The sequence below is a fragment of the Ceratotherium simum genome, chromosome 16 (genome assembly GCF_057802395.1).
Source record: "Ceratotherium simum simum isolate JZ-2026a chromosome 16, ASM5780239v1, whole genome shotgun sequence".
NCBI classification, from domain to species: Eukaryota; Metazoa; Chordata; class Mammalia; order Perissodactyla; family Rhinocerotidae; genus Ceratotherium; species Ceratotherium simum.
Window position 1 is genome coordinate 41,326,206 of NC_141915.1, and position 25,010 is coordinate 41,351,215.

The following is a 25,010-nucleotide window of genomic DNA, read 5'->3' on the forward strand; positions in this document are numbered from 1 at the left end:
AATCCTGGGCGCAGATCCACGCACCACTCATCAAGCCATGCTGTGGCAGCATCCCATATACAAAATAGAGGAAGATTGGCATGGATGTTAGCTCAGGGCTCATCTTCCTCAGCAAAAAGAGGAGGATTGGTGATGGATGTTAGCTCAGAGCCAGTCTTGCTCACAAAAAGAAAAAAAATTCTAAAAAAAAAAAAAAGGTCATCATCAACACCTATGAGAAAAGAGGTCAGACGAGCCCCTAGCGGCAGCGGCCGGGAGCGCACAGGTACGCACAGCTGGCTGCCCCCGCCGCGCTGGGCCGGAGGGCTGCTCCCAGCGCCTGCGCAGAGAGGGCCCAGCCCGACCCGCCCCTGCGCGCGCTCCGCCCCCCTGGCTATGTAAGGCGGCCCGGCCAGAGTCGCGGCACCGCTAGGCTCCGTGTCCCTCCGCGCAGGCGGGCGGTCCCGGAGAACTGGTGCCTGCGAAGGCGGCCACGGCGGCGCCCCGTTCTCATCATGGTGAGCGGGCGCGGGAAGGCCGGCGGGGGAGGGGGCGGGCTGGGCTCGGGGTAGCGCCCTAACGGACAACGGGAGGATTGGGGGACTCGCGGAGGAAGTGGCATGCAAATAAGGACCCGAGTTTCCGGAGTTGAGCGCTGGCTTTCTTGGCCGTGCGGTGCAGCGCTGAGGTAGGGGAGACGCGGGGAGAGGTGCAATGGGGAGGGCCGCTGGAGGAGGAGGAGGGGGCTCCGGAGCTGCAGAAGCTGCTGTCCGCGGCAGACCCAGAAGGCCTGTGGGTGGCCGGTCCCCACTTCACGCGCTGGGCGGGCATTCCTCGCCTTCGCCTGCCCAGGGGCCTGGTCTGAGAAAACTGTGTTGCCTGCTAAGCTCTCAGGCTGCTGAGGGAGGTGGAGCCAGCGTAGAAGAGCGAGCGGTTTACCGTAAACACTTTTCGCTTGTGGCTTGTAGCAGGCAGGAAAACAGTGGCTCAGAGAGGTGCTACTTACACACAGCGAAGTGGTGGGCAGAGCTCGACCCCGAACACAGGTGCCCTGTGCCGCCCAGGCTTGGGGCAGGCACAAAAGCCACGACTTTGTGGGGGCTGAGGGCAGAGGAGGAGGTAGCAGGCGCGTGAATGAGCCCCTTTGTCCCGCGCTCTCCAGCCCTGCCCCCACCAGCCCTTCTGTGGGACCATTGTCCCCCCATCCCAGACAAGAGAGTATTATCTGTTGCTGCCATTGTTGGGGGAAGGGAGGCAGTCTTGGTAACCCTTCTCCACCCAACCCTCTGCACTCAGAGCAGGGCAGCTGTGCCTGTGCCCGGCCCTAGAGACCCCCACCTCCAGAGAGGTCATCCTTAATGGGTGCCGGAAGATAAAGTCAGAGTCCGCTTTTAGAACCCCAGGCTTCAGGCTCTCCCCTGAGGAGGGGACACACACTTCCAGCACATTTTCTCTTTAGAGGTGGCAGCAGTGGTGATCCTTGAGGCTACAGCTCCAATTAGAGGAAAGGAAGAGTTTAGGAACCTCAGACAAGCTTCCCTCTCCATCCTCCACAACCAGAAGCTCATGGTATGCCAGGACGGAAAAGGAGAGACAGTCTACCACTCCACGGCTGGGGGAGTCGCTGTGCTTGTAATTCGGGGCCGGGGAGCCCTGAGCAGGGGTTCCCTGTTAGAACGAGGCCTGAGACAAGAGGGCAAGGCTGGCTGGGTGGCCCCCAGTGACCTGGCTGACATCTGCTCTTCCCCTCCTCACAGAATAGAGGCTTCTCCCGAAAGAGCCACACGTTCCTGCCCAAGATCTTCTTCCGCAAAATGTCATCCTCAGGGGCCAAGGACAAGCCTGAGCTGCAGTTTCCCTTCCTGCAGGATGAGGAGACGGTCTCCGTACTGCGCGAGTGCAAGACACTCTTCATCCTGCGTGGCCTGCCAGGGAGCGGCAAGTCCACGCTGGCGCGGGTCATCGTGGAGAGGTACCGTGACGGCACCAAGATAGTGTCTGCCGACGATCACAGGATCACCCCTGGCACCCAGGGAAGCCTCTCCGAGCAGTACAAGCGGCTGGATGAGGAACTGGCTGCCTTCTGCCGCCGGGACACCCGCACCCTTGTGCTGGATGATACCAACCATGAGCGGGAGCGGCTGGAGCAGCTCTTTGACATGGCCGATGAGTACGAGTACCAGGTGGTGCTGGTGGAACCCAAGACGTCGTGGCGGCTGGACTGTACCCTGCTCAAGGAGAAGAGCCACTGGCAGCTGTCGGCCGACGACCTGAAGAAGCTGAAGCCTGGGCTGGAGAAGGACTTCCTGCCGCTCTACTTCGGCTGGTTCCTGACCAGGAAGAGTTCTGAGAGCCTCCGCAAAGCTGGCCAGGCCTTCCTGGACGAGCTGGGGAACCACAAGGCCTTCAAGAAGGAGCTGCGACACTGTAGGTGGCGGAGTGGGTGGGGTGGGGGCACTCGGCCTCATTCATAAGCCCCCCGTTGCTGGGCACAAGGTGCTGCATGCACAGGACCACTGTTGTTCTCAAAGCACTGGGAGCCAAGTGGGGAGGCAGGCAGAGGCTCACTTGGTACAGGCAGAGGCAGCCCTGGGTAGTGGAGGCGCAGAGGGATGTGGGGAGAGGCGCTTCCCAGAGCACCTTCCCTCTCCCTGCACCCTTCCTTCCTGCTCTCTTCTCCCCACTGCCCTCTCCCAGCCTGGATCTAGAGCACTGACCCTGGCTTAGAGGTGGGAAAAACAGATTACTGTCATAACAGGAAATATGTCAACATTTCTTGTAACTTTAGAGGGAGAGTCCGGTCCAGTGTTTTCAAACTTATTTTTAGCAGCAGAACCATATTCTAAAATAAAATATTCCATGGAATCCTAAACTGCAAACAAATTATAACTAGGACTATTGTGACTTCATTGGAGATGGTTCTCAGGCCTTGGGCTACTCAGCGCACCTCCTGTGGCATCCCACTGCTCCAGAGAACAGTCTCACACCCAGTCCAAACCCCTCATTTTGCAGATGGGAAGACAGGCCCGGAGGGATGTGGGGTTTGCCCAGAGCCATAGAGCCTGGCCTCTGTGGACCCCAGCAGGGGCCTCCCCAGGGCTCCCTCCTGGCAAGGGCTGTGTGCTCCAATGAGAGGGTAGGTGTGGGGTAAGGAAGGACCCTGGTGGCCCTCATTCTTCTACAGTGGCCTACTGGGGATATGTCATCCACTCATCCATCTGTTCCTTGAACCCATTTCTAGTTCTCCTAGATTTTAGGTTATCTTCATACTTGAAATATCGTCACCCATGTTTCTTTGTGTTGTTCAAAGGCAGGTAATTGGTGCCTATGTATGTTCTCAGAGAACTCTTTTCTCGGCCCCTAAAGCTCAAATGCTGTGGGAACAGCACAGTGCTGCCTGTAGAGATGCTGGCCAGGCCTGAGCCCAGTACCTGTGAATAGCTTGACAGAAAAGCACCCGAGAGGCAGGGCTCCTGGGTTGAGCTGGTGGCTCTGCCCTGGAGAGTGACTGCCTCTTGAAGCTGCTTTTACCATTGAAAACTGGAATCCTTTTCTGCCCGGGATGCAGCAGGAGAAATGTAATGGGCCAAGAACAAGGCCTGCTGTCAGAGTGGAGGCCTCCCTCCCCTGTGGAGGGTGCGAGACATCCTCGCAGGGACTCAACTCTGGGAATAAACAGGAAAAACCTAGTGACTCTGAAGCTAGCCCCAAGGCTTGGAGTCTGGAAATTGAAATCATGAATGCTCCAAGTCTCCTTGAGACTACCAGCCACATAATGTCATACCATTATAGCCCAAAACCCTTCCTGCACCAGGCCCTCTGTAGGCTGTCATCCACTACACAAGCCTGCAATTAAATTATTATGGTGACCAGGTAACTTCTCGTCCCAGTGGGCCCCTGAGTGAAATGGGGCGCTACTAATAGTTCCCTGGTTGTGGGAAAACTAGGGGGTATGGTCACCCTAATTGTTGTACTCGACTGACAGATAAGGGTCAATCACTTGCCCAGGTCAAAGGGCTGGAAGGTTAATTTTGTTCTTTCTGGCTCCTTCCATCATACTACATAGTTCCCAACCCCCTCTTTTTCTTTCTGCTCCATTTTTCATATCTTGCTTCCGTCTCTCAGATGTGCAGCTGGGGAAGCTGATTCCTTTGGCCTATGCTGCCTACTCCTGGGTTCCAAGTGCCTCGGTTTTCAAGTTTGGGAAGAGCTATAAAAGGCTACGTAATGTAAAGCCCGGGAAGTGAAGCACTTGTTTATAGCTATAGCTCTAAAGTTGCTCTTAGTTTGACCAACGAATGAATGAATGAATGATAGTGGATTGTTCAAGAGTTTATGCTTGAGGTCCGATTTTTTTCCTCTGGGCCTCCTGGTCTTGGTGACAGATGTTGGGACGGGCCTGCTCTCTCTCTCCCTGCAGTTGTCCCTGGGGGTGAGCCCAGGGAGAAGATTGAACTGCCCACCTACTTTGGGAAGAGACCCCCGGGCGTGCTGCACTGCACAACCAAGTTCTGTGACTACGGGAAGGCCACCGGGGCAGACGAGTACGCCCAGCAGGATGTGAGTGCCTCTTAGGGACACCCGCTGAGGTGGGGAGAGGGCAGGGTCTCTTGGAGCTGGGTACCAGCTCAAGGCAGAACCAGAACCCAGAGAGCCTCTCAGGAACAATGGCATCTCCTGTTCCAGCTCGCCCCCTGCAGGCTCAGTCACACAGACCTCAGCTGTCCTGTGCATTCATCCCCAGGGCCTGTCCACCAGTGCCTTTCCTTCTGCGGCCTCATGGAGAATGCTGGTGGCAGCAGGCTCCTGCTCTGGCCTAAGCCTGCATTCAGTCCCAAAGCCAGGAGTCCCTTGCCCCCAGGGAGCCTGGTTCTCTGAGGTCCCTGTCCCTAGTCTGAGGGCTGGCCTTGCCCTGGAGTAGGGAGTGTCAAGGGATAGTGAGGCTTATTGGCTTAGGGGCACCAGACCCTTCCCCTCCACACAGCTGGTATCCTCTGCCCACCGCCGCCCCCCGCCACGGTGATGCTTCAGCACCAGGCGTGTTGCCCAGATGCGCATGGCTGTCTCCAGCCTCCTTCAGGTCGCCTTCTCAGTGAGGCCTTCCCTGACCCTCCACCCGTCTCCCCCCTTCTCTGCCTAGGTTAGCGCAGCCCTTTGACCTGTGCGCTCATCGGTCTCCTCCTACTGGAGTGGAAGCTCCCTGTGGGCGAGCATTTTTTAGTTTGGTTCAGCCCTGTGTTCCCAGCACCTAGCAGAGCTGCATGAATGACTGTCTAACACTTTCCACTACCATCTCTAACCATTCATTCATTTAGCAGTATTTATTAAGCACCTGTTATGTATGAGACACTATTGGGACAAGGGATTGTGAGCAAAAACAGAGCAACTTTTATGGTCAGATGGGAGAGAGGGGCCTTCTCAGAGAGTTGGATATAAGCAGGTATGTCACCAGATGTAAACCAAGGTGTCCAGAGAAGACTGTGACCAAAGGTGTTTATTTCTGACCTCCCCTGCCCTCCAGAATGTTGCCTGGATCTCAGGATGGCTTTACTCAGGGTGAGCCGAGGGGCAGCTTGTTACCAGGCTCCTTTAATCCCAACATTGAGGTAGGTTCTGCATCATCCCCATTTCACAGGTGAATAAGCCGACGCACCGAGAGGTTAATTTGCTCAAAGCCCTGCAGCTAGTAAGTGGGGGCGCCAGGTTCTGAGCTCAGGAGGTCTGGCCTTTAACCCCTGCTCTGTCCTGCCTTTCTGGCTCCTTCGTTATATTCACATCAGCTGGAACCGTGTCAGTGGAAAGATGTCCTACAACACACAGGCTGCCTGTGGCAGATGTTCATGGATGACGTGCCTTTACCAAAGGGTTCTGCTCAGTTGTGCTTGCCTGTTACCCGCCCTTAGTCAGCTGTCCCTCTCTGGAGGCCACACCTCTAGCTTAGTCCTCTCCTTCTCTCTCTGTAGGCGGTGAAGAAATCTTATGGCAAGGCCTTCACACTGGCCGTGTCGGCCCTCTTTGTGACACCCAAGACGACTGGAGCCCGGGTGGAGCTGAGCGAGCAGCAGCTGCTGTTGTGGCCAAATGACGTGGACAGGCTGTCGCCCTCTGACAGCCTGCCCCGGGGGAGCCGCGCTCACATCACCCTGGGCTGCGCAGCTGACGTGGAGGCTGTGCAGACGGGCCTTGACCTCCTCGAGATTTTGCAGCAGGAGAAGGGGGGCAGCCGAGGCGAGGAGGTGGGTGAGCTAAACCGGGGCAAGCTCTACTCCTTGGGAAGTGGGCGCTGGATGCTGAACCTGCCCAAGACGGTGGAGGTCAAGGCCATCTTCACGGGCTACTACGGGAAGGGCAAATCTGTGCCCATACTCAGCAGCCGAAAGGGGGGTGCCTTTCAGTCCTGCACCATCATTTGAGTGGTCTCACCACTCTGGGCCCCTGACTCTTTACAAGGGAAGGGGGAGGAGAGGGAAACAGGCCCTCTGCTTGATCTTTAAGATTCTTTTTTTTTTTTTTTTACTCAAGTTAACCTTCCTGTAACTTTTTAAAAACTTATAAAATAACTGCTCTTCTTTTCCTGCCCCCTCATCCCCTCTAACACTCAAGCTCTCAACACAAGGTGGGTGGCATTTCAGGAACCTGGACCAAAGCTGACAAGGCTGGGCTGAGTTGGGCCTGGACCAGCCGCAGCCACGACCCCGAGCCCTGCTTCCAGTTGCTTCTCTCAGCCCCCAGCCCAGGTCCACTGCCCTGCCCAGAGCCAGCTAGTGGGGAGAGATACCTGAGAGCTGCACATACCCAGAGTGGTCACCACGGCCATGGAAAACTAGTGGTGGATTTGAGGGGAAGATCCCTGGGCTTTGGGCAGTGATCCCATTTCTTGATCACTGTAGCCCCAGGAAGGCTGGGGCTATTTACCAGGGCAGAAAAAGGGGTTTACCCCCCACCTTTGGTCCTAAGCGCCTGTCCCCTCCTCCTTCACACTGTAACTAGGTAAGTTTGATAACTAGGGAAGAAAACAGAATAAGCAGCAGCCACATCCTAGCCTGGCTACTGGTCTCACCCCAGGAAGGGGATGGGCTGGCCATCCATTCCAGTGGTGTGGCTCTGCTATGTGGATGGGGAGATCGAGGCCAGAGACAGTACCTCCTGGGGAAGCTCTAATCTTGCTGTCTGCCCAGCCCACCTTGCCTCCTTGGTGCCTCGGGAGGCCTCTGTGCCTCCTTTAAAGGGGGTCGGTGGGTACCAAGAGCCAATGGAGTGGACGCCTGGCTGCTAAGGGCCAAGTCCCACCTGGGGCCTCTGGGAAGGGGTTTTTAACACTGCTACATGTGCTGTGGTTCCCGGGGTGTCCTCCATTGCCCTCTGCTCAGTAACAGGGCCTTGCTAATCTGGTGGTCACTCCACAAAAGTGCTTGGCATTTAAGTTACTCTCCTGGCTTTGCCCAACCTCAGCAACTTGTAAGACTGATAATGAAATAAATCACGTTAATCCTAGCTGTGTGCAGTCTCTCTCACCCTTCTGTGCCCAGCTCAGTCTTCCTTGGTGCGAGGGCTGGGTGTATTAGGACTGGCTTTGTCCCACAGCTTGGGGCCATCGGTCCTGTCTCCCCTCTGCTGGCTGGGCACAGCTGTGGTGAGGTTGGGCAGCTGAACAGTGTTGGCTTTCATGAGGAGGCAGGAAGGAGAGAAGCTGGTCTTAAACGCACACAGAAAGTGGGGGTTGCCTGGGTCTGAGGGACATGGAGCACAGAGCCTCTCATCCCCTTTAACTGTGGCAACGGCCCACAGGAGTGCCCAGCCCAACCCAATAGGAAAGACTTCTCAGCAAGACCCAAAGTGCCTAGTGTGGGGTTCCCCCAGTTCTCTAGGGAAGGCCACCCTCCAGTCAGTGCTCAGTGCTGCTTCAAACACAAGGGAAGACCTGACATCCAGGAATCTCTTCCAGGCCAACAGGGGCCTGGACGGCTACATGGGGAACTTCCCAGGCCTAACTCAGTCATCATTTCACCATGGCCTTGGCACCAAAGTGGGAAGACTGGAAAGAAAGGGCAGGGGCTCCAAAGGAAGAGAAATCTAAGGTCTTTCCTCAGCTATGTCTACTACCAAAGCACCAAATATCTAAGCTTCCGTAAAAGCCTCAAGTGTCCCTGCCTGGAACTCCTATAGAAGTTTACTCACCACCAACACTAAGCTTAACTTGAACAGCATTGGCACACACCACGGCTTCCTTCCGCAGCCTGCCTCCCACACAAAATCAGGGAGGCAGGATTGTGTCCTTGTCTGCATCTCCCTCAAGCCTGCACTGGCAGCCTGCACAGCTGTGAGAGCTGGTGTAAACCTCCTGTGTTTAGTTTAGTCCAGCCTGACACTTAGCATCCACCCATGGTCTATGTGAGCTTTGGACACACGGCTTCTAGTGATTTCTGGTGGCCTCCACCATAAAATGAGCATGTTTTCTAACTCACTTCCCCGTGACTGCCATCAGGCTGGGCCCAGCAGCACACCCAGGGCCTGCTCAGCACTCACATGCTAAATAGGTTTAGGAGAGGCAGCCAGCATCCCGCCTGCCACCAGGCTCTGGGTGCCCACACCCCTTGCGGGGCAGCTTGCTGAGCTTCAGGTTCACGTCAGCATCAGCTCCACGCTGGGGGCTCAGCTTTGGCCCACTGACTCCGGAGTGACACAAAGCAGCTACCAGAGCAAAGTGCCAGAAAGGGTCAAAACATTTTATTCTCTTAATTTTTTTTTTAATAAAGTTAAACAGTAAAACAAAACTTCACAAGCTGCCTCCCTGTCCACCCCCGCCTCCCTCCCCTACCCGCAGTCTTCGGCGCTGGCTCCCTTTCCTTCACCCCACTCACGCAGACATGGTATCCAACTGAAAAAACAAAACTGCTCTAAGGACATGGAGACATGATGAAGGGAGGAGGTGAACTGTGTCCACATTCAAGGTGAAACTGAGCAAGTCTGCATTTTCTGGGTTCTAGGTTTTTCATTAGCCAAATTGAAAAAAGAAGTTTCCTGGCCCAGATGCTGTGAGGGAAAAGAAGGGCTTGTTAGTTGGCTCTGTGGGTTTTCAAGGGAAGATCACTTTGCTCTGATTATGGACAAGTCTTCAAGGGCTGCTTCAAACTCAGAGAAAAACCTCTAAGGGTATCAAACAGCCTGGGCCCCGGGGTGTGAGAGGGAGCATGTGAGCATGCTCTATGTGTGTGGCTTCTAACACCTTCACTCTTGCACAGAAACCCTGGTACTAGGCGGCTTAGCGACGCCTCCCTGACCCTGTGGAGGTGTGGCTCTAATGGTCCCAAGGCAGGGTGTGCCTGGGAGCCTCCTTCCTCCATCCTCAGCACCACCTGAGTGGATAGATGCCCTGCTAGCCGAGAATTCAGCTGCCTCCACTCCTGGGCCCCTCTGACTCGCAAAGGGCTGCCTAACTGTGGAGTCGCTGCCTCTGCTTGTGATCCGGGGACTCCCAAGGACAGAAGGCATACCCACCTTCAAAGCTGAAGCCCCCAGGACCACCGAAGAATGCCTTGAAGATATTGTTTGCATCAAAATCTGTGGAGCAAGGAGAGAAACAAGGAAGGGACAAAAAGGTGAAAAAATTAGTGTTTGAAGGGGAACTTATCATGACACTGAGAATAGATCTCCAAAGCTTTCCCAGATAGTATCGCTTCCCTCCTTTCCCAAAACTTCACAGACTAGCAGTGAGCAAATCTGCCCCACCTTATGTGAAACTTGCTACTTGATCCCACTCCTAGGATACGTTCCCTTCTCCTTCTAAGTGCCAAAGGAAAGCTTTCTTTGCCTCAGTGCACTTCGTTGGCCCCTCTTCTCAACAATGCCATTTGTACTTACTGACACACACTTTCCCCACACTCTTCCTCCCTATAATGCTGGGGCTGCTACTGAAAAGGCTAAAATTTATCACTTAAATGCTACCAAGAATAAATATAAGACCTATGATTTGTTGTATTTGTTTGATTTCATGCTCTGTCTAGACTGTATGCCAGAAAAAAGCTATGGTTTATTAAAGCACCTACCAGGTGCCAGTCATGGCGCTGGGACATTCTATCATTTAATCCTAATAATAGTTTGTCAGGGTAAGTATTATTCCTAATTTATACTCAACAAAACATAAGTAGGAGCAAAAGTAACTTGCCCAAGATCACATGGCCAGTAAAAGCAGCAGAACTGAAAATTCCAACTCCTGTCCCACTCCAACGCTGTGCTCTTTTCACCAGGCCACAGCAGGTCTGATCTCCCCAGCCCTGCCTGACTTCCTAAGCTGTACAGCAAGATTTACCCCCACCAGCTGATCCCACAGGCACATTGTGTCCAAAAGTGCATTCCTCTTTGCCTGCGTATCTGCTCATCTTCCTGGGTCCCCTAGCTCAGCGAATGGCCCCATCAAGTCAGCTATGCCAAAGCCACTCTCAACTTAGTCCTTTCCCTCTCTCAACACATTCAGCAACCAACTCCTGCCGAGCCTACCACTATCTCCCAATTGTGCCCACCAATCCTTTCCTATCAACTGTGTCTTCCCACCATCTCTATCCTCCTCTCCCCTTCCAAACCACCTCTCCTCACTGCCATCACAAATATATTTCTAGAGCCTAAATTTAGTCCATAGCTCCTCTACTTAAAACCTTTCAATAGCTTTCGACTGATTATAGCTCTTCTCAACTGCTGGGCAGAGCAATGTTTATTATTGTAAACCTAGGTTTTAAAAACACACACACACCCTGAACTGGAGAGGTCAGGATTACCTCTATAACATCATCAATCTTATTTTAAATTTCAACAGATGTTCTTAGTGGAAGAGAAGGGTTGGCATTAGAGACCGTGGTCTGAGAAATGTCCATAGTTCAGGGCCTCTTTTATCTCCGACTGAGCTCACAGTAAGCAGTCACATTGATGGTGGTGCTTTACTTCATCCTGAGTCTTTCAGGGAAACTGAATATGTGAGGGCTTACAGGAACATGTGACATACATAAATATCAGTCCGCATACACTTTACAGTGGGGGACAAAAGAACTTCCAGCCAACAGGAAAAAGCCCATATTCCTTCCTCCAGCCCCTAAGGCCTTCTGAGGTCTGACCCAGCTACTTTCTGGCCTCGTCTCGCACCACCACCTACCTGCCTGGAGCACCCTCTCTCCTCCTAGACTGGGCCCCTTGCAGCTCCCCAAGGGTGCTGTGCTTCTCTGCACTTCCAGGCCCTCCCTTGCTCGTGCTTACCTCCTTGGTGCCCACTCTGCACCCTGGGCAACTGCTGCACTCGACTGCACTCGTTGGATTCCCTGTCTATTAGAGCAGGGGTCAGATTTGGCCTGTTGGCTGGAGTTTGCAAACCCCTAGACTGTGGATTCCCAGAGGTCAGGTAACCAAGTCTAATTTATCTTTGTTATTTCTAGCACCCAATACAGAGCCTCACATATTATAGGTATTCATCAATATGCACTTTACAATCACTACACTGATTTGTCACTGGCTAATTACAGACATTCTCCCTTTGGAGTGTCTTTAGAAAAATCTCTAACATTCCACCTGCCAGATTTATCCCAGGCTGTCCCAACCAACTCACCACCCATATTCATGCCCTCCTCATCCAGGTCCTGTCCACTGTCGTAGCGAGTCTTTTTCTTGGGATCAGAGAGGATGGTAAAAGCTTCTCCGACTTCCTTGAACTTTTTCTCCTCCTCCTTCTGAACTTCGGCACTGGCTCCACTGTGCCGATCTAAAGGGAGGAGTACAAGAAGAACTCATCTCAGTCTCAAGAAAATAAAGTTTAAGAGGAAGACCACTTTATGTCTGATTTTAGAATTTGGTACTTCCCCAAATTTGCAGAGTATGGAACTTAGCGACACCTTATCCCCAGCTGAAGAGCCTCCCTGGGCTTTCATTCTGGACTGAGTTTGGCAGTGGGCCGGCCTGGTGTGCTCTTCCCATGGAGTCCCCTCCCTTGCCTGCTCTACCTGGATGGTGCATCAAGGCCCGTTTCCGATAAGCTTTCTTGATCTCATCCTCAGAGGCATTCTTGTCCACTCCCAGAATCTTGTAGTAATCTTTCCTCTTACTCTTCTTCAGTTCCAGCTGTGCATTTTTTAGGAGCTGTTTGTGTTCTAGAGGGAGACATCAAGTGTCAATGGACAAATCTGATTCTGGCATCCCTTCCCAGGTCCCATACCAGATGCTTTGGAGTCAGAAGCCTTGTTAACCATACTAGGGGCTTTTAAGGTGTTTTCTTCTGGAGATTAAAAAAAATCTACTCATACTTAGGTTTCTCACATCAGCCTCATCACACAGAAAAGGAAGTGAAAGTGACAGGGACCAGAATACAGGAACTTCATCCCGCACTCAAGATCTCTGTTCAGGGGCCGGCCCTGTGGCTTAGCGATTAGGTGCCTGCGCTCCACTACTGGCGGCCCGGGTTCGGATCCGGGCGCGCACCAACACGCCACTTGTCCGGCCATGCTGAGATGGCATCCCACATACAGCAACTAGAAGGATGTGCAACTATGACATACAACTATCTACTGGGGCTTTGGGGAGAAAAGGGGAAAAAAGAGGAGGATTGGCAATAGATGTTAGCTCAGGGCTGTTCTTCCTCAGCAAAAAGAGAAGGATTGGCATGGATGTTAGCTCAGGGCTGATCTTCCTCACACAAAACAAACAAAAAAAGATCTCTGTTCACGCCTTCCTGGCTGCTGATCCCATAAGCTCCAGGTACAACCCTGATCCCCAAATTGAACTACTCCTTTGTCAGTTTTAGGGCCTGCAAGTAAGACCACACAGTTCCCTGGGAAACATGCTCTCACACTCCTTTACCTTTTGTTTTCTCCGTCTGATACACTTTTTCATAGTCCCGCACTGCTTCTTCATACTGTTCTGTGTCCATGTAACTGAGAAGGAAATACAGGGCAGTAGAGCGACATAAATAGCAATGGCCTTCAGCATCACTCTAGGGGAAGAGGCATGGCTCAAGCAAGAGACACACACTTTTGGTTGAGATGCTTCATGAAACAGGAGTCTTTAAACTAGCCATGAGAAAAAATTAACTACCAGTTCCTCAAGAAAAAAAGAGAAGTCTCATGCCACTTGCACCCAACCAGCAAAGTGATACTCTGCTCTGAGCAGAAAGCAACCAAAGGGAGAAAGTTCCTTCTGATTTCACACACAGTCCCCAAGAGGCATCTGGCCTGCCTTAGGAAAGGCACCTACTTGATGCCTTGGAATTGAAACACACAAGAGAAAAATTATCAAGTGACATAAATGGATATGGAACAGTTTTGAAAACTATAGTGCCATAAACATGCAGGGCCAGCTCCAGTCCAGAGAATAAGTGGGATTAGTGAGCCACTAGAGGGAACAAGTTCAAGGTGGTGGCTGTTGGAAAATGCTTCTATTAAGACCAATCAAGCTAAGAGATGTAGGTAAGTGAGAAAGGAGACTCTAAACACAGGCTTGCTCCTATTTCCATAGTGTCAGAAGAAAGGAGAGGCCCTGGCCAAGGTGGGAGGAATCTAGCTTGACAGGCTGATTGCCAGACCTTTTAAGGGTCTCTTCCACAGAGGCAAAGTGGCATTTCCCATGTCTGGATAAGATCACTGGCACCAACACTGGCCTACCGATGAAATAGGCCTTCCTGGGTGAGTCCATGTTTCATTAAATACTCCACTATATTCCCCACTATAGCTGGAATGCCATTCTCAGTGAGCCCCTGCTGTTGAAGCTCTTGCAGACTGACTCCAAATAATTTTTTATAGGTAGAATTCCTCTGCTCATGTAGTAGCATTGCCACTATCTTTTTCATGTCTTGTTTCAGCCGAACCACTGAAAGAAGGGGCTCCAGAGACAGTACTATTAGCTGGGCAGTGGGAAGTGAGCATGTGGTGCAGCTAGCTGCTGCACAACAGAGATTCAATTTACTTCACTGCTACCACACAAGCCCATCTTCATGAAAGACACAGACAGGCCAGGCTTAGAGGCCAGGGCAGGGCAAGTGCTACTGATGTGGCTAGCAAAAGGGAAGCCCAACGTCTTAGCATCTCTGATTTTCTGAACATCTTGATTTGTGACTTTATTTATTTATTTAATTTTTATTTATTTATTTTTCCCCCAAAGCCCCAGTAGATAGTCGTATGTCATAGCTGCACATCCTTCTAGTTGCTGTATGTGGGACGCGGCCTCAGCATGGCCGGAGAAGCAGTGTGTGGGTGCGCGCCCGGGATCCGAACCCGGGCCACCAGTAGCAGAGCGCGCGCACTTAACTGCTAAGCCACGGGGCCAGCCCTCAATTGTGACTTTAAAAAAATGTTGACAAAACCAATGCTTTGCAGACACAGGGCACAAATGCTACTAGGAGCTCAAAGAACCCATTTACAGGATGAAGTATAATATAAACTGGAGTAAAAGAAAATTGGTAACTGATAGCCCTGGGTGTAGAATGATCTGACAAACAAGCAACCTTGATGAACTTTCCACGACTGTATGTAATGTAATAAACAAGCTGATGTTAGGGATTTGCATTTTTACCTCACACTTTTTTTAAAAAATTCAAGGACATCCTTATATTTAAAAAAAAATTTTAAAGTTGAAGAAAAAGAAAAGTAGAGCTTTAGGGAAAATGGGAAACTCCAGCCCATGATGGGAGATGTAGCAAAGATCTGGCATCTCCCCAACTTGAGGGGCAGGTTGAGGCCCACTGGGGCAGCAGTCAGGCCTCTGGTAGGCTTTGGTCTGAGCTCATCTCCAGTACTTCTTGTCAATCCCAGCTGCTTACGGGGATGTTGCCAAGTTTTCAGCCAACTGTGCCAAACAGTGCACGCTGTCCCCTGTGGTGGCATCTCAAAGGCAGAGCCACTCAGAGGACAGTTCTGTTTCTACCACAAAGATAAGGAGTTTTCTGATCAAAGCAATTCCTGATTTTTGTTTATTGTACACGTATGAAGAAAATAATCCTCCATCCCATTATCCTCCTAACAAATCAAGAATTTTCTGTTCTCTCCCCATTCCCTGTTCAAACATTGCAGAGTATTCCGTTGAGTGATACAGTATCATGTAACCAGACATACAGGTGGATTCTCCTTCTTTGCTATTACAGATAAAACTGCAGTGGACATGTATATAGCATTTTGCGTCTGTTAAAATAACTCTTTAGCTGGGTCAAAGGTACTCTTGTTTTCCAAAGCTTCCACTCTGTCTGCCAGTGGTTTGTGAAGATGAGATGACTGACAGTTGGTCTCATAAAGTCTATAATATAATTCTGTGTATGTTTCTGTTTGATAGACTTAGTCATCTATTCAGAAATTCACCAAAAAAAAAAAAAGGAAAAAAGCACTGCACACAGTAGCAATTATCCTATTTTATAAAAACGTGGATAATTTTGGGAAAACTAAATGGGTGGTAGGACACGTTCTGCACCACTGATGAGACTTGAGGAGCTTAAAGAACTATGGGCTCCTCAGCATCAGTAACAGCACCTGTTCCTTAGATATGACATTTTATAACAAGGAATGGATCGGGTGTTGGAGATTGGTATATAAGAAATAGGTCTTCCTTTAGGAACTTTAAAGACAGGAGGTTCTTCTCTGTCTGGGAAATAATCTGAAAAAAGAAAGACGGATTTTTGAGAAGAGTCTCTCCTAGCTTTTGGTAATGTTCCTGTCTGGAGAAAAGAGGCTGGTGGGTCCAAGAGTAAGATGAACAAGAATGCTGGGGAACACCTGGACTTTGAAGGCAAATTTGGGCACTAGAGGCAGACATACCCTGGCTCATAAATCACCTAGTCAGATGGTAGTATGGCAAAAGGGGGTCCTTACTCTGCTGGGAAGCTGAGCCAGATTAAATCCCTTCTAACCTTAATCCTAACCCAGAACAAACAGGATAAGCACAACTGTCTCCAAGAGATACTTTATTTCTTCCTCTTCCAAGCACCATACATTCATTCAACAAAACATTTATTGAGTGAGCACCTACTGTGTGCCAAGCACTGTGCCAAGTTAGAGCAAAAGTGTACAACGCAAAATAAAATCTCCAAAAGAAATGGATTTAAACTTTAACAAAAGGAATTGGGTCAGGCATCAGAGGAAACTTACTGACCGTGAGGGGCGTAAGACACAGGCATGGGAGACTGAGGGAGCTTGTGCAATCTCCTCCGCTGGAGGTCTATAAAGATAGTCTAGAGCTGGAACAATCCCACCTAGAGGCAGGGGGAAGGACCAAATGACCTCACAACATCCCTGGGTCTGCTTCATCATCCATAATGCAATTCCCCTGGCAGGCCAGCAGCAACTCCCTCTTCCCCCCACCCACCAGAGGCACTTACCACTGAGCTCTTCTCAAGTAGGCTTTTATATAAGTGTCATCGAGCTTCACTGCATTTGTGCAGTCTTCTATTGCATCATCTAGTTTCCTAAGCTTCAGGAGAGAGAGAGCAGTCATACTTCACATCTTCGGTGATTGAGGGAGCCCAGAAGCTGTGAGCATGGCTTCAAAATTCTAAGAGGATCAGTCTTGCTGGCCCCCTAACTGTCACACTCATTCTTGGTCACCGGGAAGGCAAGTATCTCACAGCACTAAGGACGCCAAATTTGAAACTGGTTTCTTTTCTAAGTGATGGAAGCCAGGCACACTTATCTGCAAAGATAAACCAGCTCTACCATTCCAGGTTAGTGCCCAACCAAGATATGGAAATAGTAAGGGTGGTTCTTGCCCTCCATTCTTCCAGAGGCCAACTAGTGGGATTAGAATTACTGTCATTTTTAACTACTAGAACTCTGCAAGGGCAAGAAGCCTACTCTTTTGCTTCTTATGGTGTATAGGACCACAGGGGCACTCAGGCCATTTTTAACTGAGCATGGTGACAATCAGTTATGCTGGAGAAAAAAACTAAGCCTTCTTCATACTCTCATTTCCTCCAAATCACTCCTAAAAAAGAAATAATCACTTGCTTAGGCAAAAAGAAGCAACAATATTTGCTTAAAAAATTATCCCAGAGCCTCTAGCCATTCTCTTACTGGAGGAAAAGGACCTGGAGGAAGAACAAGTGGGAATATCCTTTCAAATTGTCCCTCAAGTGTCCCTAAATTCCACAGCAAAGATAAAAGCTTCACTCTCAGAAGGGAGTTCCTAATAAGCTATCAACCAAAACAACTTTTTCTCCTGTCATCTGGTTTACCCTCTTTGGGCAGCTTTCTCAAGACCTCTTTGATGTCCCTCAAGACCTCTTTGATGTCCCTTAAAAATATCTCCAAGACCCAGACCAAGTGCTTACCTTTGAATTAACCGTACCCCGATTACAGTAGAGTTTAGCGTTTGTTTTTATATTGTTGGGGTCTATCCCCAGGGCTTCTGTGTACAGTTCATATGCTAGCTTGTAATTTCCTTCTTTAAAGGCTTTATTCCCATCTTCTTTCTTTGCTTTAAGTGCTTTGGCGTTCTACAGAGAAAAGCAAGGGAGGTCAGTTCACATCCAGAGCCTCAGACCACTGCACAGAGAGGCCAGAGTCTATTTTCATTTTCTGAGATTCCAGTAGTTTAGCATCAAATAGCCTCCCACCCCACCCCACCACCTGAGCTATTTGTTCCTCACTGGTGCTTCCTACAGAGTGGAGAGGGGAAACCAAGATTTACAAAAGAATACCAATGAGGCCTGTGTTACCCAGGGTTTACCTCCACTCCCCAGGACAAGCATTACTATCTTTTCTTCACTGAGAGAAGAAAAAAAGAAAAAAAGAAACTTAGATAGTACAAGGATTTGACTCTATCTGATCACATTTACCTTTTAGGCAAATAAAAGTCGTCTTAAAATCATTTCTAATGAAAGGACCAAGCATCCTGGCAAGGCGGGAAGAGGAACTATCACATTCCTTGTGATTCTAAAACCTTCCATTCTAACTCCCTTAAAGGCTCAAAAAGGAAGCTTTCTTCCCCCCAAGATCTGGTGCCTAGAACTTACTCTGCAAGCAACACAGGCCTTCTCATGGTCAGGAGCCATCCTGAGAGCCTGTACAAAAAACTGAACCGCCTTCTCAATACAATCTTCATAATAAAGGCAAAGACCTCGTACATACAGAGCATCCGCATTGGTGGAGTCCATTCGTAAAATGTCACTGCAACAGCCAGAAAGGGGCAAATTTAGCAGTGGTTTCATCTCCCCATCATTACTATCATTTGTGGCCAGGTTTTTTCTTGATCATGTGTCTAGTATGGAAAGTATCCAAAGATAGAAAGATTCCCAAGAACTTTTCCCAAAACAAATCACCTATATTTAGCCTTATCTTGAATACACTTGTGTCTCACAATCTTTATTAGAACAGAGGTTGGCAAACTATAGCCAGGGCCAAATCTTTCCCGCCACCATTTTGTAAATAAAATTTTAATGAAACCAAGCCACATCATTAATTTATCTATTATCTTTGGCTGCTTTTCCACTATAATGGCAGAGTTGAGTAGCTGCAACAGAGACCAAAGGGCCTGCAAAGCCAAAAATATTTACTATCTGGACCTTTACAGCGTTTGCAAACCCCTGGAATAGAAAGAAAAAGACATTTAAAAAACAACAAAAACAAATCACACATCTGTTCTTTCACCTACAGCTCAAGTACCTACTATACTCCTACACACCCTGTGCATTTTCAAATCAAATTCTAACCTTTGGTTTTAAGTCCCAGGAAGGTCCGATCAGCCCTACCTGGCCTACCTGCAGGACATATGGTAGCTCTTGTTGTGAGAGCTGCCAGATAGCATTCATCCAGTGGTATCTGGCATTTCAATGCAGAATTGGCCTGACTTCATACCTGGCCACAGACTGTGCTTCTGGATAACGACCCAGCATTGCTAAACATTCTGCTTTGAGGATTTTGAAGCGATGGCAGGCAGGGGCAAATTCTAGGGCACGGTCCATGCAGAAAACAACCTATGGGGAAGAAGAAAGTAAATAAGGCTCTTCATCTAGGACTCCAGAAACGTCTTTAGTTTGGTCACAGGTAACACAAAGATTCAAAGGAAAGTAATATCAGAGTTTAAAAACATACCTAATTCATTTGATTAAGCCACTGAAATGAGAGCAGTTGATCCAGATAATAATAGTACCAGCAGACGTTTACTACTTTATATAGTAACCCATTTAATGCTCATGACAATTTTATAAAGTAGGTAATAATGTGACCCTTATTTTACTGATGAGAAAACTAAAGCACAGATGTTACGTTACTTGTTCTAGGTCACCAAAGCTAGTAAGTGATAGAAACAGGATTCGATCTTAGTCACTAAGACTCCAGAACCTATAACCTTAATCACCATGCTAAGCTGCCTCCACAGTGAATCATATCCACGGTGACTGTGATCAAAACTCACATTCTGGCCGGCCCCGTGGCTTAGCAGTTAAGTGCACGTGCTCTGCTACTGGCGGCCCAGGTTCGGATCCCGGGTGTGCACCACCGCACCGCTTGTCCAGCCACGCTGAGGCCACGTCCCACATACAGCAACTAGAAGGACGTGCAACTATGACATACAACTATCTACTGGGGCTTTGGGGGTGGGGGGGAAGAGGAGGGTTGGCAATAGATGTTAGCTCAGAGCCAGTCTTCCTCAGCAAAAAAAAGGAGGATTAGCATGGATGTTAGCTCAGGGCTGATCTTCCTCACAAAACAAACAAACAAACAAACAAAAAACTCACATTCTGCTAGTGCAGAAATACTGTTATTTGCTACTTTGCATAATTCCTCATGCTTAGCCTATTAAGACAAGGAATACCAAAAATAACCCAGTATGAATCATTGCTCCCTATGTCACTGAAATTGCTCAGAGTTCCCTCCTTCCTGTGCCATGAGCCTCACATCTCACTGATAACCCTGCTGGCCACTCTATTTTAGTACAGAAATATACCAATAAAATAGTTCATTTTAAAGGGTTCTAAATAGACTATATCAGATTAGTATACTCAACATGTTGCTATACAAACCAAAAGCCAAGGACTTCTCTCTCTCACACACACAGCTGGATTAGTTCAAGCTTTCTGTTTCATAAAGGCCCTCCATATATTTCCATTTTCTCTTTTCAGACGTTTGTTCTTTTTTTTTTTAAAGATTTTATTTATTTTTTCCCTCCAAAGCCCCAGTAGATAGTTGTATGTCATAGCTGCACATCCTTCTAGTTGCTGCATGTGGGACGCGGCCTCAGCGTGGCCGGAGAAGTGGTGCGTCGGTGCGCGCCCGGGATCCGAACCTGGGCTGCCAGCAGTAGAGCGCACACACTTAACTACTAAGCCACGGGGCCGGCCCCAGACGTTTGTTCTTTGAGCTTCCATTTTTGGTTTAGCTGCTGTTTCTGGGAATCCTTGCTGAATCACATTCTCCTCTAAGAATAACTAACTCAAAGGAAAAATCTGGAGTTAAGGGATACCCACTCCCTCTAAGAATCTGACCATGGGGATCAGGAAAAGAGGAAGTCTGAAAAGTTAGAAGCAGAAATAACTCAAATTCTATCAACAGGAGACTGGTTAGATAATGTAAACATTCACATAATGGAATACTATGTGGCTGTAAAATACTGAAGACACTCTTCCAAGGTCTATTAAATGAAAAAAAGCAAGGTACAGAACTATGTATAGCATATTATCTTTCATGAAAAAAAAGAAAATTAAAAATCTATATTTGTACTTGCTTATATATGTAGAATAAAACTGTGGAAGGAAACAAGAAACACGAACAGTGGTTACCTTAGGTGGTGAGAACTAGGCAGATGAAGTACAAGTTTGGGGCAACACTTATCATGGAGTATTTGTTTATACTTTCCAGCTTTTGAACCACAAAAAGCACCTATTTGAAAATTTAAATTAAAAAATATGGGGAAGTAGATAAACACCATGGGCTGTTCCACTGGGAAGACTTCCTGCAATATCAATAGAGCAGTGGTGGGGATGCCTCTCCTTCAATGGCACAGGTTACTGTCCTGGAAGTTCTAAGGACAGTATGAAAATTCAGGTATTATGTAGGGTAGAGTCATGGTGCTAATTTTTCCCCTTAAATGGAAAAAGAAGGGGGGGGGTGGGAGCAGTCAGTCAAAATTTAAGCAGCCACACTGCTGCCTTCCCAGCGTTCTGTGCTGCTGTGCTGATGGTTCTGCTCATCGTGGGGGTACAGCTGGAGGCTCAGCGCTTCACTTCCCACCCCCCACCTCCCCATGACTAGGGACAGCTGCAGGCAAAGAAGATCTTTGTTTCTTCCAAGTTCATCTGTTTCCCCTGCCAGGATCATAATTCTTCATTTGTGACATCACCATGAGCCACAGTGGCGGGGCGGGGGGGGGGGGGGGGGGCGCTGGGATGTCACAAACAGAGGATTCTAGCTCCAGAGTGGGCAAGAGAGAAAAGAAACCCAAAAGACTGTCTTTCGAGACAAAGCTTTTGCCTATGTAAACCTCAGAAAACATGACAGGAGGCAGAATCACTTTCCAAACACACACAAAAACAAAACAAAAGAAACTTATGAATCACACTACAAAGACACTATGGTTATTAAAACCAACGGACAGAAGAGGGATGCTAATAAGTTAATGCTGGGACTCTGCATAAGCTAATCAGATATATTTATTACCAAATAAAAGAACTTCACAGGGTGTGACTTAGGAATGATTCTTTTTTTTTTTTAAAGATTTATTTATTTATTTTCCCCCCAAAGCCCCAGTAGATAGTTGTATGTTATAGCTGCACATCCTTCTAGTTGCTGTATGTGGGACGCGGCCTCAGCATGGCCGGAGAAGCGGTGCGTCGGTGCGCGCCCGGGATCCGAACCCGGGCCGCCAGTAGCGGAGCACACGCACTTAACCGCTAAGCCACGGGGCCTTAGGAATGATTCTTAACTGTGTCGTTTTTCAAACATTTATTGAGTACCTGCTACAGACAGCACTGAGCAAATTCCCACCTATGAAGTGACAACTCCATTCCTTGGGTGGTACTCACAAACTTCTTTTTTTTCTTTTCGCTGAGGAAGAGTCACCCTGAGCAAACATCTGTTGCCAATCTTCCTCTATTTTGTATTTGGGTCACCGCCACAGCATGGCCATTGACAAGTGGTGTAGGCCTGCGCCTGGGAACCAAACCCAGGCCACTGAAGTGAAGTGCGCCGAACTTAACCACTAGGCCACCTGGGTTGGCCCACAAACTTCTTTTAAGTGATCCTAAAAATTGATCCTGATCAGTGGTTTTTAACCTTTTGGGGGGCTATTTACCTCCCTTTTTGAAACTCTAGTGAAAGCTACTTCCAGGTACCATCTAAAGAAGGGAGTTAGGAATTATACAGATGAGGCATGACCACAAAATCTAGAAAGATATCTAGAACTTTTATACCTTTCTCATGTTTCAGATCTGTCAACTCTTTTGGCATATAAATTTTCATGAACTATCACACAGCTCCATAAAGGAGAGTAGCGTGCTTTTGTAGAAAGGCCCAATGTCAAAAAGGTAGGGATGAAAGGTTACATACGCTATTCAAAAACGTAAAAGGGGCCTCTCTCCATTTTAGATCTATAGCTCCATCCAGTTTGCATAAGGGAGTTAAAATTAGCTCTCATTATTCAAATAAAAATGGATTATCCAAATCCAATATTTAATTCCAATTGGCTTTTTCTCTATTAACCAGCACACTTTTATACCACCTTACATCAAAAAAAAGGAACAAACTCAAGTAAACTCATTTTGCTTTTTATCAAAAAGTCAAATGTAACTAAGAAAATAAGTAACTTAGCAAAAAAAATTTTAAATGCTGGTGAAGATGTGGAGCAACAGGAACTCTCATTCACTGCTGGTGGGAATGTAAAATGGTACAGCCACTTTGGAAAACAGTTTAGCAGTTTCTTGCAAAACTAAACATACTCTTACCCACACGATCCAGCAGTTGCACTTATTGGTATCTACCCAAAGGAGCTGAAAACTTATGTCTACACAAAAACCTGCACAGGGATGTTTATAGCAGCTTTATTCATAATTGACAAAAATTTGACTGTAACAAACGTACCTCTGGTTGACAATGAAGGAGGCTATGCATATGTGGGGGCAGGGGGTATACGGGAAATTTCTCTACCCTCCTTTCAATTTTGCAGAACTTAAAACTGTTCTAAAAAAAATTATAAAGTTTTTAAAAAAAGAGAGAAAGAAAAGTCAAATTGAAGTGATAATTTACTATTCTAAATCTTCTGTACCATATTGCCCCTCTTAATTATCGTGCACACGTACACGTACACACACTCACACACAAATACGAACTGTGTGAGAAAGGGTACATGAGATTTCCTCACAGTTGTACTTTACCTTCCGAAAATCCCGCTTCTCAAAATCCGTTTCTGCTATTTTCTCATATTCTATGACTGCATTAGCATTCTTGAACTACACCAGAAAATCAGATAAGGAACAATTTTAATGAAGTTGTAGATTCAACAATGACAAAAATCAACAAGACCTCGATGAATTTTTTATTTCAAAATTATTAGAACCACAGACTTTTCAAACCAGGTTGGTGAAGAAGCAGTCAGGACTCCTTAACAGAAAGGCTAAGGCCCAACCTTCACCCTCAGTTTGAATTTTAAGTCAGGAATACAAGAGTCATGCCTTGATATATACAAAATAAAAGTAAGGTGCTGTTAGTGATTGAGCAGAAGTTTTCAGATGCTCACTGAAACGCATCCAGGGGTTAATTGAGTACATATGGAGATAGAATTAAAACATGTTTCGCCTGCTAGCAATTTAATCAGGATTTGAATTTACTTAAATTCTTTAACCTCACTCAAATCAGTTCCTTGAAGCATCTGCCTATCCCCCTAGCCATCTCAGAAACCCTCCAATTTTCACAGATTTCTAAAGCTGTAAATCATATTCAAAACCCCTTTTACAGATAAGGAAGCGGAGGTTCAGAGTCTATGAGACTTGCCTACAATCACCCAGGTGTGGCCAGTGGCGGAAGTGAGACTAGATCTCAGTTCTGACTCTCAGATCACCATTCTTTCCAAATATACCACACTGCCTCTTTTGATACAAACAGGATTAGACCGATACCTCCTGTTGTGCCTGAGCATTTTTGTGATCCAGTTCTAGGGCTCTCTGGAAACTGCGACATGCCGCCATGGCATTCCCTAAAGATAGGTGGCATTTGCCCTCTCGTAGATGTCCCTGGAAAAAGCACAAAGAGGGAAGAAAAGGAGCATGACTGGCCAAGCAGAGAGAAATCAACAGCAGTCACAAACACCCACACAAACCAACATGGGAGGAAAATTGCCAGAGCAAGGGTTCTCAAAGGGGGGTGATTCTGTCTGCCATGGGACATTCAGCAATGTTAGAGATATTTTTGGTTGTCACAACTGAGAAAGGAGGTAGTGCTACTGATACCTAGTGGTTGAAGGCCAGGGATGCTGCTAAACATGTTACAATGCACAAGATAGGCCCCCACAACAAAAAATTATCTGGCCCAAAATGTCAGTAGTGTCAAAATTGAGACACCTTGGGCTAGAGGAACTCAACCACAGCAACTGAGTCCTCCCCACACAGCACCATTACATACCCGGACGAAACTGTCATCCAACCTCACTGACTGCTGTGCATCTCCAAGAGCTTCCCGGAACCTTCCGAGCATCATCAAGGTGGCTGCTCGATTCCCATAATAGCTAGCATTTTTAGGACACATATCTAGAGTAAAGGCAGAAGAATGTAAAACAAAGTTGAGCATGGGTCATTGCTTTAAAAACTCCGGCCATCTCCCTCAGAACTATATCAAGGCAATCAAACCATAATAGGAATGCTGACACGCTCTCTTGAAAAGGCCACGGCCAAATTTCTGACTACCTGTGCAAATGGACAGCAGCAATGGTGCAACCAATTTAAAAAGAAAACAAGTTATTAAAAAATCATTTATACTTAGCTTTAAAGTACATTGATTATCTTTTGGGGGGGTCAGCATACTTGCCTTAGTGAATTGTGTTTTATGTAATAAGATATGAAAATGTATTTGCATTTGTTGAGTTAGGGTGCGGGG

General features: G+C 48.0%; 2 protein-coding genes across 4 annotated transcripts in view; one reads left to right on the plus strand and one right to left on the minus strand.

Moving 5' to 3' along the window:
- Window positions 1–374: 374 nt before the first annotated feature.
- On the plus strand, window positions 375–6,564 carry CNP (2',3'-cyclic nucleotide 3' phosphodiesterase). Of its 3 annotated transcripts, XM_087441172.1 has the most exons (5): window positions 375–497; window positions 1,439–1,548; window positions 1,737–2,406; window positions 4,400–4,539; window positions 5,943–6,564. In XM_087441172.1, the coding sequence occupies exons 2-5, from the start codon at window positions 1,546–1,548 to the stop codon at window positions 6,390–6,392; spliced, it is 1,263 nt and encodes a 420-aa protein (XP_087297298.1). In that variant the 5' UTR covers window positions 375–497; window positions 1,439–1,545; the 3' UTR covers window positions 6,393–6,564. The 3 variants fall into 3 exon arrangements, with proteins under 3 accessions (XP_087297298.1, XP_004434531.1, XP_087297299.1); XM_004434474.3 differs by lacking the exon at window positions 1,439–1,548; XM_087441173.1 differs by lacking the exons at window positions 375–497; window positions 1,439–1,548 and adding an exon at window positions 556–667.
- DNAJC7 (DnaJ heat shock protein family (Hsp40) member C7) overlaps window positions 6,476–25,010 on the minus strand; it is a 31,493-nt gene continuing 12,958 nt past the window's right edge. The window contains exons 3-14 of the mRNA XM_004434471.3: window positions 24,540–24,664; window positions 24,038–24,151; window positions 23,297–23,371; window positions 18,786–18,904; window positions 17,945–18,098; window positions 17,261–17,425; window positions 16,313–16,404; window positions 12,814–12,887; window positions 11,961–12,107; window positions 11,570–11,722; window positions 9,478–9,540; window positions 6,476–9,012 (exon numbers count right to left, since the gene is read on the minus strand). Coding sequence (XP_004434528.1) covers window positions 8,975–9,012; window positions 9,478–9,540; window positions 11,570–11,722; window positions 11,961–12,107; window positions 12,814–12,887; window positions 16,313–16,404; window positions 17,261–17,425; window positions 17,945–18,098; window positions 18,786–18,904; window positions 23,297–23,371; window positions 24,038–24,151; window positions 24,540–24,664 — 1,319 coding nt within the window. The 3' untranslated portion in view covers window positions 6,476–8,974. The remainder of the gene's footprint in view (window positions 9,013–9,477; window positions 9,541–11,569; window positions 11,723–11,960; window positions 12,108–12,813; window positions 12,888–16,312; window positions 16,405–17,260; window positions 17,426–17,944; window positions 18,099–18,785; window positions 18,905–23,296; window positions 23,372–24,037; window positions 24,152–24,539; window positions 24,665–25,010) is intronic.

Excerpts from the sequence above, each read along its gene's own strand:
- CNP (XM_087441172.1), top strand. Across the intron at positions 2,407-4,399 it reads CAAGAAGGAGCTGCGACACT|TTGTCCCTGGGGGTGAGCCC; the intron begins GTAGGTGGCGGA and ends CTCTCCCTGCAG. Across the intron at positions 4,540-5,942 it reads ACGAGTACGCCCAGCAGGAT|GCGGTGAAGAAATCTTATGG; the intron begins GTGAGTGCCTCT and ends CTCTCTCTGTAG.